The 24,985-nt window shown below is 35.0% G+C and overlaps 1 protein-coding gene across 1 annotated transcript in view; it reads right to left on the reverse strand.

Annotated features, from left to right (window-relative positions):
- Window positions 1-24,985, reverse strand: part of ARSH (arylsulfatase family member H) — a 47,566-nt gene that overhangs the window by 15,435 nt on the left and 7,146 nt on the right. The window contains exons 2-7 of the mRNA XM_069073054.1: window positions 19,743-19,892; window positions 13,787-13,908; window positions 8,236-8,361; window positions 6,368-6,791; window positions 4,277-4,413; window positions 1,602-1,736 (exon numbers count right to left, since the gene is read on the reverse strand). Coding sequence (XP_068929155.1) covers window positions 1,602-1,736; window positions 4,277-4,413; window positions 6,368-6,791; window positions 8,236-8,361; window positions 13,787-13,908; window positions 19,743-19,892 — 1,094 coding nt within the window. The remainder of the gene's footprint in view (window positions 1-1,601; window positions 1,737-4,276; window positions 4,414-6,367; window positions 6,792-8,235; window positions 8,362-13,786; window positions 13,909-19,742; window positions 19,893-24,985) is intronic.

Genomic DNA, 24,985 nt, shown 5'->3' on the forward strand with positions numbered 1-24,985 from the left:
TGTCTGAATACAGATTGAAGCAATTTTTTTTCACTTTCGTTATTTTTCTTGAGTTTTTTTGGCTCTGTTTTCTTTCAAAACCTGACAATGATGAATATGTTTTGCTTGACTACACATATATAGTCTATATAGAATTGTTTGCCTTCTCAATGAGTGGGAATGGGGGGGGAGGAAGGGAGAGAATTTGGAATTCAGATTTAAAAACAAGTGTTAAAAATTGTTTTTATACACAACTGAGGAAAAAATTAATACAAAAAATTAATCAGAATGCCCTTAGAGTAGCTGTTTGTATCAATGCACATTTATACAAACCAATATGTCCTACTTAGTCATGTGTATGTGTGTATATATGTATATGTAAGTGTATATTGAACATGTGTATGTACAATGCACATCTTGTATATGTGTATTGCTGTACATATGCATACATGCACATATATGTGAATCATTTTGTGGATATTGATGTGTATGTATGGAGGAAGAGAGATAGAAAGGGGATGTGTCTGCATGCATGCATGTGTGTATGTCTGTGTGTGTATGTATGTGTCTGTGTGTGTCTCTGTGTGTGTGTCTGTGTATGCATGTGAAAGAACACCAAAAATCTCCTCATACATAATGTTACAGGACAAGTGGATTTGGATCATTATTTAATAATATACTATATACATCTTACTGGGAACTGTTTGAGAGACAAACTAAAGTAATAGAATTGAATTTTCATATCACAACAAAACAATTGTTAAATCAAAAGAAACACTGTCCACTTTGAGGCTAAGGAGACTATATCCTCAACCTGTTCATTCTCCCATGTACAGAAAGTGATTTAAGTTCTTTTTTGTGAGTATTATGGCTGCAGCTAGCTGAGGAGTTACACATGAAATTGTTTCATCAGTTTATAGTTCTAAATTTTTTTACTCACAATATGATTCTTCATCTATCTTCATCAATTTTAGCTTTAATTTTTTTTATCACTAGGGTATTGGAAAATAATATGTGGCTGGACTTTTTAAGTACTGCAGTAATAAATTATAATATGTTTGCTTTTTCAAAAAAAAAAAGTCATGATACTCTGTATTTACCCCTTACACAGTTCCCTGCTTATGAAATCCTTAAAGAAAAAAAATCCAGATGCAATTCTAGCATTGTTGGAATTGATGGTATAAAACTTCCTCTACCAATGTAGATCAGCAATTGATCTCTAACTTTAAAAATTACTTATACCCCTATGACTTTAAGTGACTGAACCATGGTCAAGGACTTGAACCCAGACGTTCCTGACTCCAAGACCAGCCATTTATCAGCTATGGCAGACTGCATTTCAATTTAAGTTCATTTTTCAGAATTGAAAAAAGAGGGTTTTTTTTGCATACTTCCATGAATTATGCTTCTAGTTACTCTAAAGACTAGAAATTTTTGAGAATATTTCATATATGTATATGTTCACATATATATTTTACATATTAAATATATTACCTTTCATTTTCTCATTTTAAACCTTTCAGATGAAATGAGCAAAACTTTTGGGTATTAATGTTTATGGTTAAAGACATTAAGCATCTCAATTTTAAAAAGCAAGCATTTCAATGCAATATTATTACCACCTTTGTACATTCCATTCCAACCACCGAGTTGGGATTTTCCTTCCTGAGACTCCAAACGACCTCCATGGTCAGAAGTGAAATATACAAGTGTGTTATTTCTCAAATATTCCTTGTCGATAACATCAAGAATTTTACCTACAATAAGGACAGATAAATGAAGACAATGTAAATTATTAACCCTTTTTTTCTAATGAAACAACTAAACCACTTTAAAAAACTATAATATAGACCAGGCAGATATACATATTACTTAAAAGAAGCCCAAGATAGTTTAAATATATCTATTTAGTAAAAACTGACTTAACAGAACTTGAAACTTAACTCCTAGAAAAGTAAGAACTCTATGTTTACACAATCAAGACACTCAAACATCATCAAGTTAACAAGCATTTATTAAGTGCTTACTACATTCCAGATACTGTGCTAAGGTACAGTGCTACCTTGAGCCTGCCATATGAAATGTAGGATATCCTTACTCTCTCTGCGTGACAGTCTAATGGTAATTAATAATTTGCTAGTCTCAGCAGTAAAAATGTTTTGAAGTGTTGTCAGCCTTCAACGAGGTCAACGGGCATAGAAAGAAAGTAATAAAGCATTTGGTAAGATACATACATGAACCTATACATCTTTTCCAACCAACTGACTGTCGGATACTAGTCAGACAATAGAAAATATTAAAATGAGTTTCCATTGCTAAAAAGAAATGAAGGATTTAACTCTATCTAAAGAGATGAGCTGAAATAGCATGTTTATTTCAAAGTCCTGTTAAATTTCCTCTTAATAAATATGGGAGACTGGTATAAAAGGATACAGAATGAAGTAACTAGAAACAATTGAACAATATGCATGGTGATCTTATTTTTAAAAATTGGAATAAACCTGTGAAGTCATTATTATAGAGAACTTTTGATGAAGAACTTCCTCAATAAATGCAAATCTGTCCTTTCTCTGCAAGTTTTAGAGAGTTGCCAATATAACTCCAGTGGAGACAACTTTAAATAACAAAAAAAAAAAGATTATTTTTTAAAGCAATTGACAAAAGAAGGAGACTTAGGGGATATCTCATCCAACCCCCCTATTTTACATATGAGAAAACTGAACTCTTCAAGTTCCTTGTGTTTAAAATTAGGAGTTGGACAAGAAAGGTCACATCCAGCTCTCGCTCATTCAACCAATAACCCAGAAAATTTTAATAACTTTGTCAAGATTACATAAGTAGAAAGCAAGAGGATTGAAATTATAGTCCTCTGAGTCCAAAACCAACAGACTTCCACTTTACCACATTTTAAAAATTTCTACCAAGGTAGAGTATTAATCAGGAAGGAGAAAACATAACAAGTTAATAATGTGGATAACAAACCAGCTGAGAACAGAGATCACATGGTATTACATAGTCTAGTGCCAACACATTTAACCTGTTCCTTTCTCTTCTTCTTCTGGAATATATAAGGAAGCAAAAAAGTTGGAAAAAGAAAATAAAGACTTTTCTTCCTTTTATCCTGGAGAGGGTAGGTAGCAAGCATGCCCTTGCTAAGGGAGGTAAAGCCCTGACTACAGGAAAAGATAAATTCTCTATGGGCTCTGATATCATGTAGAATCAGAGAAGATTTCGGAAGTCTGACTTCAGACTCTAAATTGAGAAAAGTTGTGTTGGTTACCTTTATAATATTCTTATCATTCTAATATTACAGAATGAAATGCATTGTTCTTGTTAATAATAGAAAGGGAGTATGCTTTTTTTATTCCCAAATGTATCATTTTACATGTCTTCTTTAATTTTTATACAATTAACTAATCTAAAACTTCTTTTTGGAAACAAAAAAACAACAAAAATATATGAGTAGGGGCAGCTATGTGGTGCAGTAAATAGAGCAGTGACCCTGGAGTCAGGAGGAACTGAGTTCGAATCCAGTCTCAGACACTTAACACTTACTAGCCATGTGACCTTGGGCAAGTCACTTAGCCCCAATTGCCCTGCATTCTCCCCTTCAAAAAGAGATATATATATATATATATATGTGTGTGTGTGTGTGTGTGTGTGTGTGTGTGTGTGTGTGTATATATGTATGTATGTATAGAGAGAGAGAGAGTAGATTTTTTTAATTAAGCATAACAACAGTTATTTTAACTGTGAAGTCACAAACCTGATACCATTACTCCCATACCTTGCCTAGTTCACTAATTTCAGATGAAAGAAATAAGAATAGATAGTCATGTAAGTACTGTACAAATGTTAAAATGTAAAGTGATGCTGGTAATGTGGAACAAGTGGAATGATAGAGGAGTGGAAAAAGCCACATCCATTCTTTGAACCTTAGTTTCCTCATCTGTAAAGTGAGAACATTGGAAAAGATGAAGATGATCTCAAGGATAACTAGCAATTTTAAATGCCATGTCCCAATGACCAGATACTACCAATGAAAGATGTCTGAAAAGACACTAAAATTTCTTTCTCTCATGCCTACTGTGTCTTCTTAGAAGAGTCCTTCCATATCTCTCTCACAAGGGAAGACTTGTGTGACTTAGGGGAAAAACTGGTAAAAAGTCAGAGTATGAACGGCATGAATGGGCTATGATCTGTCTGCCTGGAGGGAGTCCCCAAGTCCCCACTTCAATGAGATCATGAGTCACCTCACATATAGAATGAACTTAATATTTCTTAAAGTGATACTTACCTACCATCCAATCCATTTCTTCTACATTATCTCCATATACTCCATATTTACTACGCCCAACAAACTTCTCTTTAGTCACAAGTGGAATGTGCACGTGAAGAAAGGACACAAAGAGAAGAAAGGGCCCATGCTTGTACCTAAGGAAAAAATAAATAAATTCACCTCACTCCCTGTAAATCCAGATTTGGCATTTGAAGAAGCTACAGCGAAATGTGAAATCATAGAACATTCTTTAGAAGTTTTAGTGAAGGCTGACTGAAATGGTAGCTACATTTTGAAATAAATAGAGTAAGGATATTTGTCTTAAAGAGAAATGTAAAAAAAAAACGTTTGATTCCAGAAAAAGTCCTGACCCTACAGTTTATCATTCACTGGTTTGTCAATGTCATTAAAATATGGCTCTAGAATTAAACAAACTTTTGCTTGAGAAATATCATGGTATTTCAACCAACCATTCAATTGGAGTCAATAGGATCTTCCTTTGACACTTAGTAGTTGTGTGACTACATGCAAATAATTTAACTCAGTCTTATTTTCTTCATCTGCAAAGTGAGGATAAAAACAATTATAGTACCTACCTCAGAACATTTTTGTTGGAAGATGAAAATGAAATTAGGTATTAAAAGCACTACACCAATGCCAACTATTATTATTATTGCATTAGCTTATTTTCCCTTTGAAAACTCAGCATCGGAGGTGGCCTAGTGGCACAGTGCATAGAGCACTAGCCCTGGAGTCAGGAGGACCTGAGTTCAAATCCGACCTCAGACACTTAACACAAAACTGGCCATGTGACCTTGAGCAAGTCATTTAACCCCAATTGCCCCTCAAAAAAAGGCAAGAAAAGAAAAGAAAACTCAGTATGACTGACTCTAGACTAGATCATGGGATCCTAGAAGGAACCTCAAGGTGATTTTGTCCAAACACCTATGAGAAACATTAATCACCTCTAATACTAATAATAGCATTCATTTTTAAAAAATCATATTCCAAATGTCACTTAAATACCTTCAATGATAGAGAAAGATTTAGTTAGAGCTTATAAATTTGAATAAAATGCAACTTTTAGGGCATCCCATTTTAGATTGAATAAAAATATGCTTCCTTGTGATTTTCAACCGTCAGTCCTACTTATGACATATGGGAAAAGGAGAATAAATCTCACCATTTTCTTAAATGACAACAATTCAAATACTACAGTGGAAAAGGTCCTGAAGACATGAGTGAGAACACCAGAAGACTATCCTCCTCTGGAAGAATATTTGAAAATTATATTTTAAAAGTTATCATTCTTTGATCCATCAGTACCATTTGCCATTGATATATGCCAAAGGGATCAAGGACCCAGGAAAAATTCACACATATAGACATACACACATATCAACACTTTTTGCAATAATAAAAACCTGGTGGGTGGTTCTTCTGATAGAAAAATGGCTGAAAAAATTGTGGTGTATTAATATCATTAATGTTAATTATTACACTGAGAAATATCATTTTGCCATAAGAAATTTTAAATATGAAGAAATCAGAAAAATTTAGGAATTCATATGAATTGATTTAGATCAACATAGTCATGAGTAATAGAAAAATTTACATGGTGAGCACAATAATATAAAAAAAATCAGCTTGAAAGACTTGATGACATTAAAGCAGTCACCAATCATTACTTCAGAGGAAATGATTTTGAAATGGTGAATGGCAACAGACAGAATGAAACACACATTTCAGACATGGCCAATATATTTGTTTTCTCAGATCACAGATCTAGATGGTTCCTTAGGTAACATACACTCCACATCCCTCATAACTAGAGGTCTTAAATCACTTTTCTAAAGTCAAATTTTAAGTGTCCCAGATGGAATTTGAACTCAAGTCCTTTACCTTCATAAGCAGGGACCTTTCCGCTGTGCTATGCTGCCTTCTAATAAAATACTTTTTTCTTTTGTCTTTGTAAAACCTCAGAGGAATATAGAAGGTAATACAAATATATCAGGATCTTTTTTTTTCAGACCAAGGAGACTGGCATGCTCTGAAATAGATTTTTATTTTTAAATTATGGAGGATAAGAAAATAGAAAATATTCATTACTTCTCAATAAATGAAAGAGCCTCTTTCAAAATCAGAGAAGTCACTTTTTCTTCCTTCATGGGCTGTTGAATAATCTCATGATTCCTCATAAGGATGCAATTCCAACGACGAATGAATCCATAACTAGAATACCAGGTGGTGAAAAACAAGGAAGCCACAAGAGCAGTGATGACAACAATAGTCCAGGGGACTTTGAACCATCCAGCAAATCTGGAAATGAGAAGTAAGAGAGGCACAAGACCAAGAGCCACACTGGAAATCCAGAGTTTGATTCGGAGATCTCTGTGTATCTCTGGTGTTTTTGTTGACTGGCATTCATTGAGGAGAGTAAAAGGCATCCCAAAAAAGTAATCAAACCCATGGTTTAGTGGATGATAACAGTGGTCATTTCTAGAGGCACAGCTTAAACCTTGATGCCATTTTCCTGGAAAAAAAATAGAAATAAACATTTATAAAAGAAATTCATTATGTTTCCTTGGTGAAATATAAATTATAATTTAGAACAGAAATTCACCAAAAAAAAAACAGTTTATGAGCTATAAAGCATTTTACTCATAAAAACTTCCCTGTGACTTTAAGTGACAGACAGCATTACTAGTGGTTCCTGTAAAGTGAAACTGAGGCAACTGAAGTTCAGAGAGCTTAGGTAAAATCACAAAGCCTGCAAGTGTCAAAGATGGAACACAGATCAGATCTCCTGACTCCGAGAATGTTTTTCTACCATACTAGAAGTGACTGGAAGTATCATAATCAAGACTCAGACTATTCATCACTTTAATTACCATTTCTTCTTTTTGACACCATCAAATACTTGAGGATGGGGGCATAGAATGGAGTATAGATTTTTTAAATTTCATTGTTGTAGTGAATTACAAATGTTGAAATCCCTCTACTGATGCATACTAGTAATATCTTAATAATTTATTATCTTATAGAGGTTCCTGGACCATTTCAAGTTTAAATAATTTACCCAAATGACTCACACAGTTTCTATGGGTCAGATATAAAACCAGGTGCCTCTGACTACAAGGCTAGCTCTCTGTCTACACTAACATAATACATGAAGTGTTAGCTACTCAAATGCCAAGAAGGATATATTGGGGGTACTACAGCTGTCCTTGACTTCATCACCAGTAGGACTTAACAATCCTTTGCTTCCTAGTAATCTTCTGGACCTTTAAAGGTCAAAACAAGCAGAAACTAAATTGATTTATACAAGTAGAATTCTTGTGGTGAATCTCCAAAGAAATTTCCTCTCTCAAGTAATTTTTAAAGTATGAAATTTATCAATATCTAGCTCATACCAACAGAAGTTGTTAAATTTTTAGTATGAGCAGTCACACCTTAGAAATTAGCAAACATCACAAATCAAGGCTTGAATTATTGTTTTGTTGATAGTCTAGACTTAACAAAATGGAGGATAAAATGCCCTAGTGCATATTAAATTTAAATATGTGCCATATTTACATTTTCTTAGAGGTTATTAAACATTTACCAATACACCTTGTTATGCGTCTTTGAATACTATTTTTGCTCTCTATTTATACATGTTGCATCTATCTTCACCCTTCCTCAATTATATTGTTTTTGGCATAGATTGAATTTATAAATTGCAAGAGGGATTGTCAAATACAACTCTGAGGTTTCACTATTTGGAAGATTGATAATATGTTTAAACTGACCACTGCATTTTATTTCATTAGTTCACATATGACTTTATCATCACTTACACTACCCTACTTCTACTCAAGTTTCCTCATCTCCATGATATATTGGTTGACACAGTTCTGGGATGTGTTATAAGAATGTTGAATTGCATTGGGAAATTTATCTTATGTTCATTTAAAACTGGCAAGCCCAAACTGTACCTATCAATCCAGTCTTATAACCACGTTGCTGAAGCAGCTTGGCAAATGTGGTTTCATTTGTTGGAAGACCTCCTGAACCACCAAGCCAAAGGATGGCACGATTCATATTGAAGGAAGAACTCATACCTGAAATACATGGTAAGGGAAGCATATATCATATTGCATGTCTTGACTGGCCCAGATTTTCCCTGCAAATCAGAAAAGTTGAAGTTAACACAGGCTTCTTACTATACCCTAAAGACCAACGACCAGGATTCACCCTAATTACTTTCGTTCTTTTTTTCTTTTTTACAAAATGTCACATATTTTGCCTTTTTTTAAAGTGAGAGATTTTTTGGCATATATACCTGTGACTAACTGAGCTAGCTGTATGGACAAAAATGCTTGTAATTGACATGCTGTGGATATGAGCATGAGAGGACCTGTCTAAGTGTGGGGAATTCTCATTGACTAACATAAATTTATCTACATCTTGGGAAATAAGTTCCAGGCAAACTGCCTGAGGCATTTAGTGGTTAGATGAGTTGTTCAGGGTCACATAGTTGAAAAGTGTCAGAATCAAAATTGGAAAGTATATCTTCCTAACACAAGAACTCTAGCCATTACACATATTGTCTCTGTAATGCCTTCCACAGTGTGGAAATAAGTCCTAAATGGTTGGACTTTTCTTTTGTCAAACTATATCTGCAGCATCACTTTATTTTCATTATATTATGCAGAAGAACCTACATCTGTCAATATCAGATATTTATAACTTGCACAAAGAATCTCTTGCTGCTTTTCTGGTGTTGGTAACATATATTGGGCCATCAAAGGAGAGCAAAGGCGCAATCAACTCTCAGTTCTGTGCCTATTAAGGCTGACCATATGGTATATTTCTGTACCATCTCTATGAATACAGATCTTATCTTTTTGTGACATTGGGGAATATATGAAACATGCTTTAGGAGTCTGGGTATACAGACATGAAAGACATGAAAATCTTCTCTTGGCCACCACCATCATATTTTCAAAATAAGCAACAGCGTAGCTGTATCTATGATTCATTAGCATAAGCCAGATCAATTCTCTTTCTGTAGCTTGAAGTCTTAGAAGATTTAGGTGCCTACAAGAGGTTTAGAGTTTTGCGCAGTCAGATGAAACTTGAACCTGACTCTCAGACAAGCTCTCTATTCACTATGTCCTGATGCATCCATCCAAAATAAGCAACACACTCCCAAACAATAGTTGATGAACAGATGAAATGCTTTTTAAAATACACCTATGTCATATAAAAGTAAATTCTTGGTTAAGGCATTAAAAAATAACATTATTTAACTCTATGATTCAGGCACTGTATATTTTCCCAATAACAACTGGAAAAATAGAATATATCTATGTCCTGGAAGGATAATATCATAGGATATAACCTAGAAGGAAATTTAGGTATCATCTACTACCAACTTTTCATTTTACAAATCAGAAACCTAAGACTCAAAGAAATTATAAGAGTTGTTCAACGTCTTCAATGCAGTGAGTATCAAATCTGCAGTCTAAATTCATATCTCATTCCAAGTCCAATGCTCTTTCCTTTATGTCCTACTGTGCTTTAATCAGATCCCATGACAAACAACACAATAGTATAGCCTTCCACAAAACCAAACACCAAGAAATGCCTTATTTTTTCAGATTCTCACTTAACAATAAAAATGAATTATAAAATGCCTTGTCACAATAAGGGTTGACCCTTAAAGCCAAGCAAGTCAGTTAATCAACAAACATTTAACTTCCTACTATGTGCTAGGCATTGTGCTAAGCACACAGGACCCAAATAAAGGTAAAAGATAGTTCCTGATATCAAGAAGCTTACAGTCTAATGGATTAGCAGGAGAAATATTCCTGGCATCTCAAGTTAGTCATATAGGCAATGCTATAAATGATGACCAGGGTCTCTTTAGTACCATATGGTATAGTGACAATGTGAATTAAATAGACATGTATTTGATAGCCTGAAGAGAAATACCATTTATGTTCATTTTTGCAGGGAAATGTATTATATTCCAAACTACTAACTTGCAATTGCACTTTTGGAACACCAACCATTTATAAACTGGTGACTGGCTACCTCATCATTTAATTATATAGAGTACTGCTCCCTGCAGAAGAGTTTGTGGTGTTGTTTTGTCCATGTAAATTATGTATATAAACATGGGCCTTCTAGATGTATCTCACAGGGAAGCATGAATAATATCTTTGAAGTCTTCTCCCTCCCCTTCTCTAAGGGAGCCTTTGGTTTCTATCAGAAGAGGAGATTAAAATCAGAGACTGACCACTATTCTCTCATCAGAGAGAGGAAGAATACTGAGCTGGAACTATGTCTATCTTCCACTAAAATATTGTTAAACTAGGGGAATTAATTTGTAGGTTTATGCTGAGCATCTGATTGCTATCACTTAAGAAGGAAGAAGTGTGTTAAACTATATATCAAAGGCTTGACACTCTTCCAACCAAATGCAAGTTCTTCAGTGAATAAACATCCAAAATAGCAAATAAATCCATTTATCCAAACCAGGCATAAACAGAAATTAGAGAAAGTATAAACACAAGAATAGGGAAAGGTCGGGGCAGCTAGGTGGCACAGTGAATAGAGCACCGGCCCTGGAGTCAGGAGGACCTTGGTTCAGATCCATCCTCAGACACTTAACACAAAAACTAGCCATGTGACCCTGGGCAAGTCACTTAACGCCAATTGCCCTCCAAAAAAAAATAGGGAGAGGTCTCCAGCATCACTAGTGTAATAAACTAAGGATAGGTCCATGATTGAGATGCCAGTCCCTCTACATGTTGTCTTCTTCCCAGAGTCTTTTTCTCACTTCAGAAACATGAAAAGAGTCTTCTCTTCCAACACTGAAAGGTAGAAGATCAAGATCTCCATTCTCTCAAATATTTACCAACTCAATCTCTCATATAGGGATGAGGCATTTCATAATCAATCTCCTAAATGAGAAGAGTCACACGTAAATAGATTTTGAGATAGATTACATCTGCAAAACTTGAGGAATTTCAAGCTTTTATTGGTGGGAAAGGAAGAGGTAAACCTGTGAGTGGCAGGAATTAGAACATTGTACCAGTCTCCTTTCCAGTTAAATCTACATTGTTTATCATTAGTTTTCATCCACCCAAAACTAGAAACAAAAATAAAGTGGGGTACCTGGAACCCATATACGGTAGGGGAGCATGAACTTCTTCCATATACAACTGTCAAGACCAATTTCCCCAACTCTTAATATCTTCTGTTGATTAATATCTCCTTAAAGGGCATTGGGCATGGGAGGAAGATGAGCCCTAAAAAGGACCAATAGAAATCCAGGGATTGGCTTGACTCTGTATTTCGGATTTAATCTTTCAAGATAATGTTTACAGAATGATCTCTAAAAGTGATATAATTTCCTACGAATCATCTCCGTATTTGCTTACTGAAACTTTGGAGGAGAAATTCAGAGAGGTTTATGTTTGTGATACTCGCTTTTTAAAGAGTCAGATGTCACATATCCATCAATTTCAAAGATGTGGAAAATTAGTGGAGTTAGTGGAGAGCGGAGAAAAGAATCTGAGAAGTAAAAACAGGCCACAATTCATACACTTTGCTTATTCAGAACTTATTTACTCTCAGTTTGATTATATGACTATTCAGCCTAGGACAGATCAAAAGATAATGAAGCTAAGGTTACTGCTACGAGTCCACAGACAAGTGCAGAAAGTGATAGCTGAAAAGAAATGAGACCCCTCAAAACATCAAAAAGTAGATAAAAGAACTGAGAAAAACAACCAATAACAACAATCATGGGGCAGCTAGGTGGCACAGTGGATGAAACACCAAATGTGACCTCAGACACTCAGTGACTGTGTGACCCTGGGCAAGTCACAACCTCTGCCTCCATAAAACTGGACAAAGAAATGGTAAACCACTCCAGTACCTTTGCCAAAACCATGGGATCAAAAAGTGTTGGACACACTGAACAGTAACAATAACAACCACAGCACACTTAGACCTGTGGCAACAATGTAGAAGCAACCAGCCTAACATATGGCAGTAACATCTGAGCAAAGTGATAATGCAGTTCAGTATAAAATTAGCATTCATTGTGAGGATCCTAAGTCATGAAGAAAAAGTTGAAGTTTCTATAGTATTTATTCTATGGCATAGTGGATAATAAGGTAGCCCTGAAGCTAAGAAGGCCTGGGTTCAAATTTTCTCCCTGACACATACTGACCATATGACCTTAGACAAGTCACTTAATCTCTGAGCAACTCTCTAAGACTAAGCTTCAGTTGAAAGTGCCAATTGTTTTGATAGGAGAGTTTCTTCATTTGGGAGCTCTCTATAACTCTGAAATACTAGGTCCAGTCCCTATTTCTAATCTTTAAGAAAAGAGATGTGTATAATCCATTCTCAAGTTTTTTTTTCTATTTTAATTTGTGCTTTTTGGAGGCCAATTTTTTGGGGGGTTAAGTGACTTGCCCAAGGTCACATGGCTAGTTTTTGTTTTAAGTGTCCGAGACTGGATTTGAACTCAGGTCCTCATGACTCCAGGGCCAGTGCTCTATTCACTGCGCCATCTAGCCACCCCATTGTCAAGTTTTCTATTCAAATGGCTAAAAGTTTTAAATATCAGCCTTTACAAGAATGACTTCAATGATTCTCTTAATTGGAATGCCTACTTTCCCCATAATGTCAAATAAATGAGGTGATATTATATCTTTATTCTAAACCTCTTTTTATGTTATAACAGGCCAAGGCAACATACATTTAACTTTCTTTTAGCTCTGTTCACATCCTTACTACAGACACTGGCATCTTCCAATCTCTTGAGTCCACTTAAAACCACCTTCCCTAGAGTTCCAATGGGAAGCTCCAATGATACCCGTAGGGGACCTAGGACCAACATGTGGCAGCTGAACAGGGCTGTTCTTCCCAAAGAAGTAGTATACAATTGCTGCCTAAGTCAGGAAGGCACAAAGAATGTCACTGTCTCTCGCATCATCCTATCTTCCTTGTCTATGCAGATTTGCACATAGCTGCTATTAACTAATTCTACTTATTTTGTACATCTATTCCTCTGCTCCTTTGAACAAGTTTTGCTGTATCTTTATCATTTAAAAATTAGCATTTTGATGTGCTAAAGTGGATAGAGGGGCAATCAGGGGCCCTGACCTTAAGCCCTGACTCTGACCCATTGACACATTTACTAGTGCTACCCTAGATAAATCACCCAGACTCTCAGTCCTCTACATAACTGTGTAAGACAACAAGTTGCAGAGAAAGTGCCAACCTACATAAGGACTTTCCTCACCTCAGAATTCACTATACTAATGAAATTATAGGCCCACTTCCTACCACAATTCTACCAATTCCTTTTGGAAGATGGATATTTGTTATAAATAATTCATAAAGAAATATGTATCTCGTGTCTTGAACAAACTTTTTCAGTTATTTTGTAGATTTGCAGAATCATTGCACAAGAAGCACTTTGTTATTAGAAAATACTGCTATATTGAAAAGTTTCCAAACCTGATCTGATGGGGTATCTGCCAGTCAGGAAGGCAGCTCTGCTTGGACTGCACATTGAAGCTGCTGCTAGATGCTGAGTGAGTTTTACACCTTCTCTAGCAAGGCGGTCAATATTAGGAGTGCTAAAATCCAAAGAAAGATTATAGAAGATTGAGATTTTAATTCCAACCAAATGGATCCATATTACATGATTACCAACTCATACGATGATTTTTTGTTCAGTTTTGGTAATTCCTTTTTGTATGTTGTCATGTACTCACAATAAGAATCATAGAATTGTAAATTTAGAAATAAAAGGAACTTTAGGTTCATCTAGTGCAATCCATTCATTTTACAGAAGGGGCAACTGAGTCTGAGAAAGATTTAGGTGATTTGACCAAGGGCCACCAGGTAGTCAGTGGCAAAGACACCATTTGAGTTTATGTCCTTTGATTTCAATTCCAATCCTACTCTGGTAACCCATTGTGAAATGGACATGAGCTAATGCTCTTAAATATTTTGCCAATGAATTACAATATCTTGAAATTACGACCAAACTAAGAAGTCTTCAAGGATGGATCAGAAATTGTACCACATGTGTATTGTTCAAGGACCATCCTCAATGGAAACAGGGAAGGCTGACATCCAGGTTGGCTAGAAAGGGGTGAACATGAAGACCATTCACCAAGTTATAACAGAGTTGATCTCTACACTGAAAATTTCAGTATTCTCTACCAAAATTATACATGTGTGAAGAAGTATTGAAAAATATTTATTTGAATATTAATTTTTTCAAGCAATTAGACAGAACATTAAATCCTATCCATAGTTAGAGCAAATGTATTTCTTTTGACAAAATATTCAGCAATTTTAATATGACTAATGTGTACTATGTCAATAAAATAGAACTGAAAATGATACATAGGCTGTTTAGATTGAAATTTTAAACATCTTCTTTAGAACAAATTAACCTTATCTGTAACTAAATTGAGCTACTTAAAGTAGGTTAATGTCATTGTTCATTTCTATTTCCAGTTCTTGTGTTTACACTTTTTCCAATTACAAGAATATGCCATTGTCAGTGACAGAGATTATAGAATGTTATAGAAGAGAGCAAAGGGATACTTTAAGATATTTAGGTGTTGGGTAACACATTAAGGTTCATACAGCTTGTACTTGACAATCATTTTCTTGAACATGATTGGAAGAAGGATGATAAGCACTTTTATCATCAGTGTGTAAAACTGGTCCTTCCTCATATCTGCAGTTTGGTTGTTGGAAAAAAAAAAGAAAAACGTACTTTGAGGGGGAAACAATGAACTCCTGCAAAGAAAAATTAACTTGTCAAGTATGTATGTTACTGACTTCCATGTTTAATAGCTTGGTTATAACAAGGTGCTAAGAACTTTTGTGCATGAAAAAGTATTGAAACTCAAGTATAAAGAAATAGTTTTCCCATTTGAATGTGAGACATGGACTGGCAGAAGACCAAATAGAGATATGAGAGGAACTATTGAAGGAAAAACAAATGATTGAGGTTATAGGCCACTGCATTCCTTCAGTGCATTTGCATGTAACTGTTTTTTAGAGTTTGTTAGAGTAAAACTCATATAATGATAAATAACTTTTCAGAGACAATGGCACGATCAAATAAGAACTATTTGTTTCATAACTAACTGGGGTTGGTTTTGTTAGTTTTACTTCATAATGAAAAGGTGATTCTCCAAGTACCAAGATGCTCTATTTTGAGCCATTACGAGCATTGAAGAACGCAGCAGGAGAAAGGACAGGGTCAGTTGAAAAGGTAGCGGGAAATGAGTGAACAAATGATAGCAGAATTATTCAGGTAACACAAGGGTCTCAGCAGTTGTTGTAGGGATGCTGCTGATGGAAATTTAACCATCATGCTGTCAATTAGCTGGGGGAAAAGCCCATGAAACCTTTTCACTGAAAGAGAGATAAACTCTGCTACTGTTATTCAGCACAATCTAAAGGATAAACTAAAAGATAAAGCATCAAAACCTCTCTAATTTCTTCTGCAGTTATAGAAACAAAACTGTGGTGAGGGTGGAGGAGGCACATTGTATCTGCTGTATCTGTAAGTATAAGTTAAAACTGATTAGATGAGTCAGCATTCTGTTGAGTAAAGAACTATTTCGGCTTGTCTTCATTGCTTAGAGAACCAGACTAAGGAGATTCGCAATTGCTCATTTAATGAAACTATTTATGGAACTGTTTCTCAGTACTCCTTCAGGATGATTATGATTTAAAAGATCTCCTTACTTTTGTATCATTCCAAGGGTAGAACAGAAGATCGATGAGGATCAGAATAGAAGTTATATTAGAGAAATGACTTCTTGTGGTACAGGCTTTTTGCCAAGGGACCAAGGATGTCAAAGTCTGTATTTCACTATTATGAGCTGTTCCAAGTACATGGATCATCCTCACTAATGTGTCTCTGCTTGTTATTGTGTTGAGTTGTTCCTGGCTCTTCACAATCATATTGTTCATAGGGTTTTCTTGGCAAAGATAATGGCATGGTTTGCTATGTCCTTCACCAGTGGATTAAGGTAAACAGGCAAAGTGACTTGCTCATGGTAAAGAACTATTTTGTCTTGTCTTCATTGCTTACAGAACCAGACTGAGGAGTTTCACAATTGCTTATTTAATTAAAGTATTTATGGAACTGTTTCTCACACAGCAAGGACATATCTGAGGCCAAATTTGAGCTCAAGTCTTCCTGATTCTAGACCCAGTACTCTATCCACTGAACCACTTAAGTGCCCCCTTTTCTTTGCTAGGTTTCTGAAAATCTATTCCTGTCTTCCCCTACTGATACTGCTGGAAGGAGAGTATGGCTTTCATTTTTACATTGCATATGATGTGTTAATTATTCCTGAATTTGCCTTATTTTGAATGGTTTTGATTTTTGGAGTATTACTGTTCATTGTAAGTAAATGTTTTCTGTTTAGAACTTGGCAGCATGATCATTTTTACTTGATTTTGAGGAAATGGAAACAATGATGAGGGCTCCTGACCTCCAATGGTAAATTGGGAAAATAGAGTTTTCTGCAAAGGGTTACTGATAGATTCCTGTGATAACTTGAGTTGCAGCTGTATAATAGTGGTCCTTCTCTGGGAACTCAGACTTGCCTGTATGAAGACATGTTGAGGCAAGTTATCAAGCCCATAGTGAGTGGATGATCCATGTTTCACACAAGGTAACTAACCCATGCTTCACACAGGGTAACTAACCCACGCAAGAGTTACAAAAGTCTACTACAGAATACACTTGGACAGGAAAAGAAAACAAATAAGTTCAAGAAGGATCACAAGCCTGGCACAGAAGTATGATATAGCCATGAATTAGCTACACCCTTGAAGAAGAGAAGAAGGGAGAAGAGAAGGGAAGGGAAAGGAAGGGGAGGGGAAGGGAGGACTTGAGAGGGAAAGGAAGAGAAGAAGTCTCTAAACTATAGGTCATTTCATTCCTGGAAAAATTCTAGAATTATTAAAGATATCGTTCTAAACATCTAGAAAAAGACATCATGAACACAAAAAGACAGCATGGTTTCATCAAGGAAAAGTCATTGCAGACTAACCTTATTTATTCCTAAACTGATAGATCAGGAGAATGTTGTAGACATAATTTATCTAGATTTAAAAACAAAAAAAAGCTTGATAAGGTATCTCATGCTATTTGTATGTGGAAGGGAAGTGGATAAATGTGGGTTAAGCAATAGTTCTATTAGACACATTTTGAAATAGTTAAATGGTTATGGCTTAATATTATTTTAGGAGAAAGTCTCCAGTGGAGTACCCCAGAAATCTATGTTTGGTCCTTTGATAGCACCAAGAAGGCAGTTAGGTAAAACCATTGGTGTGTAAAGCTTTAGACCTGGAATTAAGGAGACTTGAGTTCAAATCCAACCTCAGATACTTACTAGCTATGCTAGCCTGGGCAAGTCATTTAACATCTTTCTGCCTCTGTTTCTTCAATTATAAAATAGAGATGATAATAGCCACCACCACACCCTCATCACTCCACAGGGTCATTATGAGAATTAAATGAGATAGTATTTGAAGGATTCTTAGCAGAATGCCTGACATATAGTAGGAGATTAATAAATGTTTTTTTCCTTTTTTCTTCAACTGTGTCATTTCATCTTTCCATCAAAGTCCTGGATAAGGGCATAAATGGCATGTTTATCAAAGCTGAGAAGGATAGCTAGTATATTTGGATTTTAGAGTCAGTATTAGAATAAACCCAAGAAAATGAATTTTAATAGAATTAAATTAAAAATCTTCCATGGCTACAAAGTAAATGGAATTCAAAAGCACAGGATAGGGGAAATGGTTAGCTAGAAATTTGTTTTAAAATGATCTAGGGGCCAATAGCATTATATGGCAGGCCAAAAAACTTGTGTGATTTTGGTCTTCAAGTTTGAGGTATAGCATCTAAAAATTAGGATAGAAGAATTCACTGTGTTCTGTCCTTGGCATAATACATTTGGAATATTTTCCTTGGTTCTCAGCACTGCATATTAGGAAGGTCATTGATATAAGATAAATACTCAGAAGAAAGCAACCAGAATTGTGGAGGACCTTGAATCCATGTGGCACAAGGATCATTTGGAGAATTAGGGATGAAAAGACTCATGGGAGAAATGATAACAATCTTCACACTTCTGAAGGGTTTCATATGGAAAAGGGATTACTCTTATTCTGTTTGGCAACAAGAGTTAGAACCAAAAGCAATGAGTGTAAGTTATGAAGATATAAGTTTGGATTTAATGTCAGGAAAAATGACTATATATAATGGTCTTTGTTAGAAAGTAGCAAATTCTGTTTCATTAGAAGTCTTCAAACAGAGGCTAGAAGGGTCAAGATTTGTCAAATGAGAATTATTTAGGGGTGTGGGTTTAAATAGAACGCTGCTGAGGTTTCTTCTAACTCTAGGGATAGCTGGAATCCACGTCTTTCTAATTTCATACCCAGCCCTCTCTTCACTACAATATGCTGCCTTTATATTTCCAACTAATTAACCCAAATATTGAAAAAATAAATTACCTCCATTTTGCCAACCTTTCAGACAACTAGGAAATATTGAGGACATAAAGTATTGCCCAACACAAGTAATATCTCATGCATTTAGCTATATCACTACACAGCTAAGTCCTAATTAATGTGAATAATAAATCATTTGAAGCGGTCACATTATTAGAATTTGCCCTGCATCTTTCCATTGGAGTGGAACCAATTCCCATATTTTACATAACTATAACTATAAATTTTAATATATGCAACCACTTCACACGATTTGTTATCTGCACTAATTAGCAACTTGCTCAACATAAAATGGTGAGAACACAGGTGTCCTTAATACTGGCTGTGCTCTCTCCACCCACTCTAATCAATCCCCAATGACTGCTTTATCATGATTCTGTATACTGCACAAAGGTTCTTAATGAGGGTAAAGTATGTGGCTGCCTATATGGTGTGATTCTAGGGGTAATGATAAGGTTTCTGAAAAAAAAGCCTCATCTATTCAAGTCTGTCTGATACTACATTAACACAGGGCAAAACCCTTTCTTTCACAATGAGAAATGTTCTAAAATTTAAATATTCCTGATATTAATAACACTGAATTTAAATTGATACCAGTGAAAATGCTAATAAATCCTTTCCTGAGAGTGAGAGGACAGTGGAATGAAGTATCCTGGAGAAAGTATGTGAAGAAATTATGAAGGAAGGCTAGGGAATGGTAGTACAGGACACCAGAAATACTTTCACTAGTTCTTAAGATTGCCTAGGGCAGGGCTAATCTCATTGCCTCACTGACCATTGAGGTTAACATATCTGTGTTGGCTTATAGGGATTATCAAAAAAAAGAAATTCTTAATTAGAAGTAAAGATACTCACTGCTTGAATTATTTGTTGTGTTATAAAAGAATAGAAAACATTGCCTGGTGTTTACCTCATTGTATTATTACCATAGCAACCTAAATCTCCAATGCCAAGGTCATCTGCCATGAGGAGTACAATGTTAGGCCTAGAATTCATAGCTGGGTTTGATCCACTCACTCTCCAAAATAAGCAACAAATTGATATTAAAGCCCAACAGCTCCTGAAATAAACAAAAATGATTAAATTATCAAATGAGTTTTTCATTGAATGTTAGTTTCAGACAACTTTAAAAAAAATTTTAAAAGTCAATTACATTATTTCATGCCTTCATTTTGTTGTTTGCAGTAAAAAAATGGAAAATTTAAATAAATCCAACTATTGGTAACAATCAATGATCTAATATTAAAGTTTGTAATTTATTACATTAGAGTTTAAGTTCTAGATACTTATGCCAAGCTAGGCAAACCAAGTCCTCTCCTGGCTCAAAAAAAAAAAAAGAGTTTGCTTTCTGAGAATCAAACTAGATACAGAAAAATTTATCACTAGTAAGTCGACTACCTTGAGATGAATTATTTGCCTTTGGCAACTCATTTTTCAGAGTTTTTTAATGAAATATTCCTAAAGCCTCCTTACTTCTTACCAAGGAATATAGAAGTGAAAGAACTGTATGATGAATCCAAGAGAGCTAACTATAAACAAGCAGTCCTAGCATTTAGGACACAATTTTCCTTTTGGTAAATGAGAAAAGACAAGACAAAAAAAAAAGACATTTACAAGTATTTGTTGCCAAATAATGACTAGCCTGTCTCTGTCTCTATCCCTATCGAGCTGGATTTAGTTAAATACCTCTTAAATCTGACATGTGTAGGTCCTGGGGTCATTTTCCTCAACATTGGTTCACCATCAAGGGACTCTTCCTGCCTAGTCTACTGTAATCTTGAGCTACAATTCTAAAAACAGACCTTCTTTATTTTTGTCAAGTTTCCCCACCCACTCCATTTTGTAATTCATTTATAATTACCATTATAGTGGATATAGCACTGGTCTTGGATTTAGGAAGACCTATGTTCAAATTCTGCCTCAAGATACTTAATTAGCTGTTCAACCTTAGGCAGATTATTTAACTTTTCCCATCTGTAAAAAAGGGATAACAGTATTCCTTGCCTATCAAGTTCATATATGGAAAATACTTTGCAAACTTTAAAGTAATATTTACATTATAGTTATAATTATTGTTACAATTATTATTAACAGGATTCCTCTTCTGTTCCCTTGTCATCAAGTGCCAGCCCTGGAATCTAGGTGGTCTTTCTGGAGGCTGGAGCTCAGCCCCCAAACAACATCCCCTGAGTATGTATCTACTTGCTTCAAAACCTCTCACACTGATTAACCTGTTCCCTGCCTACTATTTGATGACTATGAATGCAATGAAATGTGAAACATTCTCTTTCCTCCCACAATAGATATTCTCTGAAATTACCACCTTCACTCTGCTGGTTCAGTCTAAGCAGAGGCCATTAATTGTCTTGCTTTTCACAGCACAGAAATGTTGAATGATTGATTTTATTGTATTGAAAGAGTTGATTACCTTACAAGGAAGTTAATTTTCATAGAATTTTTAAGGTATTTGGAACATTCAGGCTATGTAGTATTCTAATGATTCTCAAGTGATCAAAGACTATATGTGTATGGCTCTGGGCACATATGGAGTTTTTTGCAATGGTCTGTGTTGATTTTGAAGTAAGATTTCCTCATAGTAATTGTAACATCTCAAGGAAGGGTTCCAGATATCATTTGTGGCAAAGGTCCTTTTGACATAAGGTAAATGTTTCTGAATGCTTTGTTGTTTTAATACCTCTTATCACTTAGTGAATCTAAAATGGTTGGGGCAAGGAAGAAAATTCATCAAATTCAGTGACAACATTTACATGGAAAATTCCCTTATTTTAGGGCAGTCAGTCAATGAACATTTATTAAAAACCTAGTGTATACTAAGCACTCTTCTGAGTGTTGGGGTTAAATATAGAGGCAAAAGACAGTTCCTGTTCTTAAGGAGCTCAGAATACAATAGAGAATACAACAAGCAACAATTATGTATAAGCAAGCTATTCACAGGATAAACAGGAAATAATTAAAAGAGTAAAGACACCAGAATTAATAAGGGTTGGGAAAAAAAGCTTCCTTAAGAAAGGATTTTAGTTGAGATTTAAAGGAAACCAGTAGACAGAGCTAAGAAAGGAGAGCATTCTAGATATTCCAGACTACCAGAGAAAATGTCCAAACCCAAGAAATGCAGTATCTTATTTAAGAAACAGCAAGAAAGTCATGTGGGATGGATTAGAGTGGGAAAAAATTTGAGGCAGGCAGATCAAGCAGCAGGCTATTGCAATAGGCCAGTGTGAAGTGATTAGAGCCTGCATCAAAATGGTGGCAGTGACAGAAAAAAAGAAGGGGGCATAAATAAAAGATGTTGCAAAGGTGAAGCAGACGGTTCATGGCAATTTATTGGATGTGGTAGAAGAGAAATACAAAAAGTATTAATGCAAAGGGAGTTCATAGAAAACATTAAGAGGATGGTTAGCATGAATCTATTTGCTCCCTCTCCAGTGCAAGTGAAAAATTAACATGCATGGATGGAATTCAGAGTGCCTGAAGCAATATAAACTCTGGTTGGAAAGGAAGATTAGAGTCAGGTTATGTAGTTTTAAAGGCAAGAAAGAAAGTCTTTGAGCAAGAGAGTGAAATGTTCAGGACTGTGACTTGGGAAAATTATTTTGGCAGTGCATAGAAAATGGATTGGAGAGGAAATTGGAAAGATAAATTAGGGGTAATTACAATAATTCAAGTGAGTAGTAATGAGGGTGGTGGCTATGTGAATGGAGGGAAAAGAATAGATGAGAGATGTGAGGATATGACATGGAGAAAGGAATAGCCATTAAAGTCAAGTGACAGAGAACTATGAAAAGTTTTGCTTTGTATGAATGTAGTCAAAATATTTAGTGGGTTTGAGATGAAATGTGTGTGTGCATATATGTATATATATAATATGTGTGTACATATATATATATATTTCTTTTTTTTAAATTTTAATTAATGGATTTATTTTTAGTTTTCAACATTCATTTCCATAAGATTTCAAGTTCCAAATTTTTCTCTCCATCTCCTCCCCCCACCTCATGATGCAATCTGATATAGGCAATATATATACATTCATATTTAATATATGTGAAACATGCGAAAGCATTAGTCACGTTGTAAAGAAGAATTGTAACCAATGGGAGGAACCACAAGAAAGAAGAAACAAAAAGAGGGTGAAACAGCAAATAATGTGTTTCAATATGCATTCAGATTCCATAGTTCTTTTTCTGGATGTGGATGTGGATTTTTCATCATGAGTCTTTTGGAATTGTCTTAGATCATTGCATTGCTAAGATTAAGTCTATCAAAGTTAGTCATCCCACAATGTTGCTGTTACTGTGTACAATGTTCTCATTTTGCTCACTTTACTCAGCATCAATTCACCTAAGTCTTTCCAGGTTTTTCTTAAATCTACCTGCTCATCATTTCTTAGGTAACAATAGTATTCCATTACATTCATATACCACAATTTGTTCAACAATTCCCCAATTGCTTGGCATCCCCTCAATTTCCAATTCTTTGACACCACCAAAAGAGCTGCTATGAATGTTTTTGTAAATGTGGATCCTTTTTCCATTTGTATGATCTCTTTGAGATACAGATCTAGAATTGGAATTGTTGGGTCAAAGGATATGCACAGTTTTATAGCCCTTTGGGCTTAGTTCCAAATTGCTCTCCAGAATGGTTGGATCAGTTCACAACTTCACCAAAATGCATTAGCATTCCAATTTTCCCACATCTTCTCCAACATTTATCATTTTCCTGTTTTGTCACATTAGCCAATCTGATGGGTTTGATGTGGTACCTCAGAGTTGTTTTGATTTTTATTTCTGTAATCAATAGTGATTTTAAACATTTTCACATATGATATAGATATCTTTAATTTCCTCAACTAAAACCCACCTATTTATATTCTTTGACCATTTATCAACTGAGGAATGACTTGTATTCTTATACATTTGACTCAGTTCTCTATATATTTTAGAAACGAGGGCTTTATCAGAGATACTGGTTGTAAAATTTGTTTTCCAGCTTTCTGCATCCCTTATAATTTTGGTTTCATTGGCTTTGTTTGTGCAAAAACTTTTCAATTTAATGTAATGAAAATGATCTATTTTGCATTTCATAATGTTCTCTATCTCTTATTTTGTCATAAATTCTTCCATTTTCCTTAAATCTCACAGGTAAACTATTCCCTGCTCTCCTAGCTTGCTTATAGTATCAGCTTTTATACCTAAATTCTGTCCCCATTTCGACTTTACCTTGGTACACAGTGTAAGCCATTGGTCTGTGCCTAGCTTCTATCATACTCTTTTGCAGTTTTCTAGCAGTTTTTCTTAAATAGTGAGTCCTTATCTCAGAAGGGGACTCTTTGCATTTATCAAACAGTAGATTACTAAAGTAATTGTATACTGTGTCTTATGAACCTTACCTATTCGACTGATCCACCACTCTATTTCTTAGCCAGTACCAAGTAGTTTTGATGATTGCAGCTTGATAATACAATTTAGGATCTGGTATGGCTAGAACACCTTCCCTTGCATTTCTTTTCATCAATTACCTTGATATTCTGGACCTCTTTTTTTTCTCCAGATGAATTTTGTCATTTTTTCTAGCTCCATAAAATATTTTTTGGCAGTATGTTGGTGTGGCATTGAATAAGTAAATTAAGTTATGTAGAATTGTCACTTTTATTATATTAGCTCTGCCTATCCATGAGCAACTGCTATTTTCCCCATTATTTAGATCTGACTTTGTGTGAAAAGTGTTTTGTAATTGTGCTCATATATTTCCTGGATTTTTCTTGCAGGTAGACTCTGAAATATTTTATAATATCTACGGTAATTTTAAATAGTATTTATCTATCTCTTGCTGTTTGATTTTTTTAGTAATATATAGAAATGCTGAGGATTTATGTGGGCTAATTTTATATTCTGCCATTATGCTACAGTTGTTTATTATTTCAAGTAGTTTTTTTATTTGATTCTCTAAGTGTACCATCATATCATCTGCAAAGAATAATAAATTTGTTTCTTCTTTTTTCCATTTTAATTGCTTTAATTTCTTTTTCTTCTCTTATTGCTAAAGTTAACATTCTTGTACAGTATTGAATAACAGTGGTGACAATGGGCATCCTTGTTTCACTACTGGTCTTACTGGAAATGCTTCTAAATT

The sequence above is a fragment of the Petaurus breviceps genome, unplaced genomic scaffold (assembly GCF_028583685.1).
Source record: "Petaurus breviceps papuanus isolate PSGF00001 unplaced genomic scaffold, PetGlider_PUasm1.0 90849, whole genome shotgun sequence".
Taxonomy (NCBI): domain Eukaryota; kingdom Metazoa; phylum Chordata; class Mammalia; order Diprotodontia; family Petauridae; genus Petaurus; species Petaurus breviceps.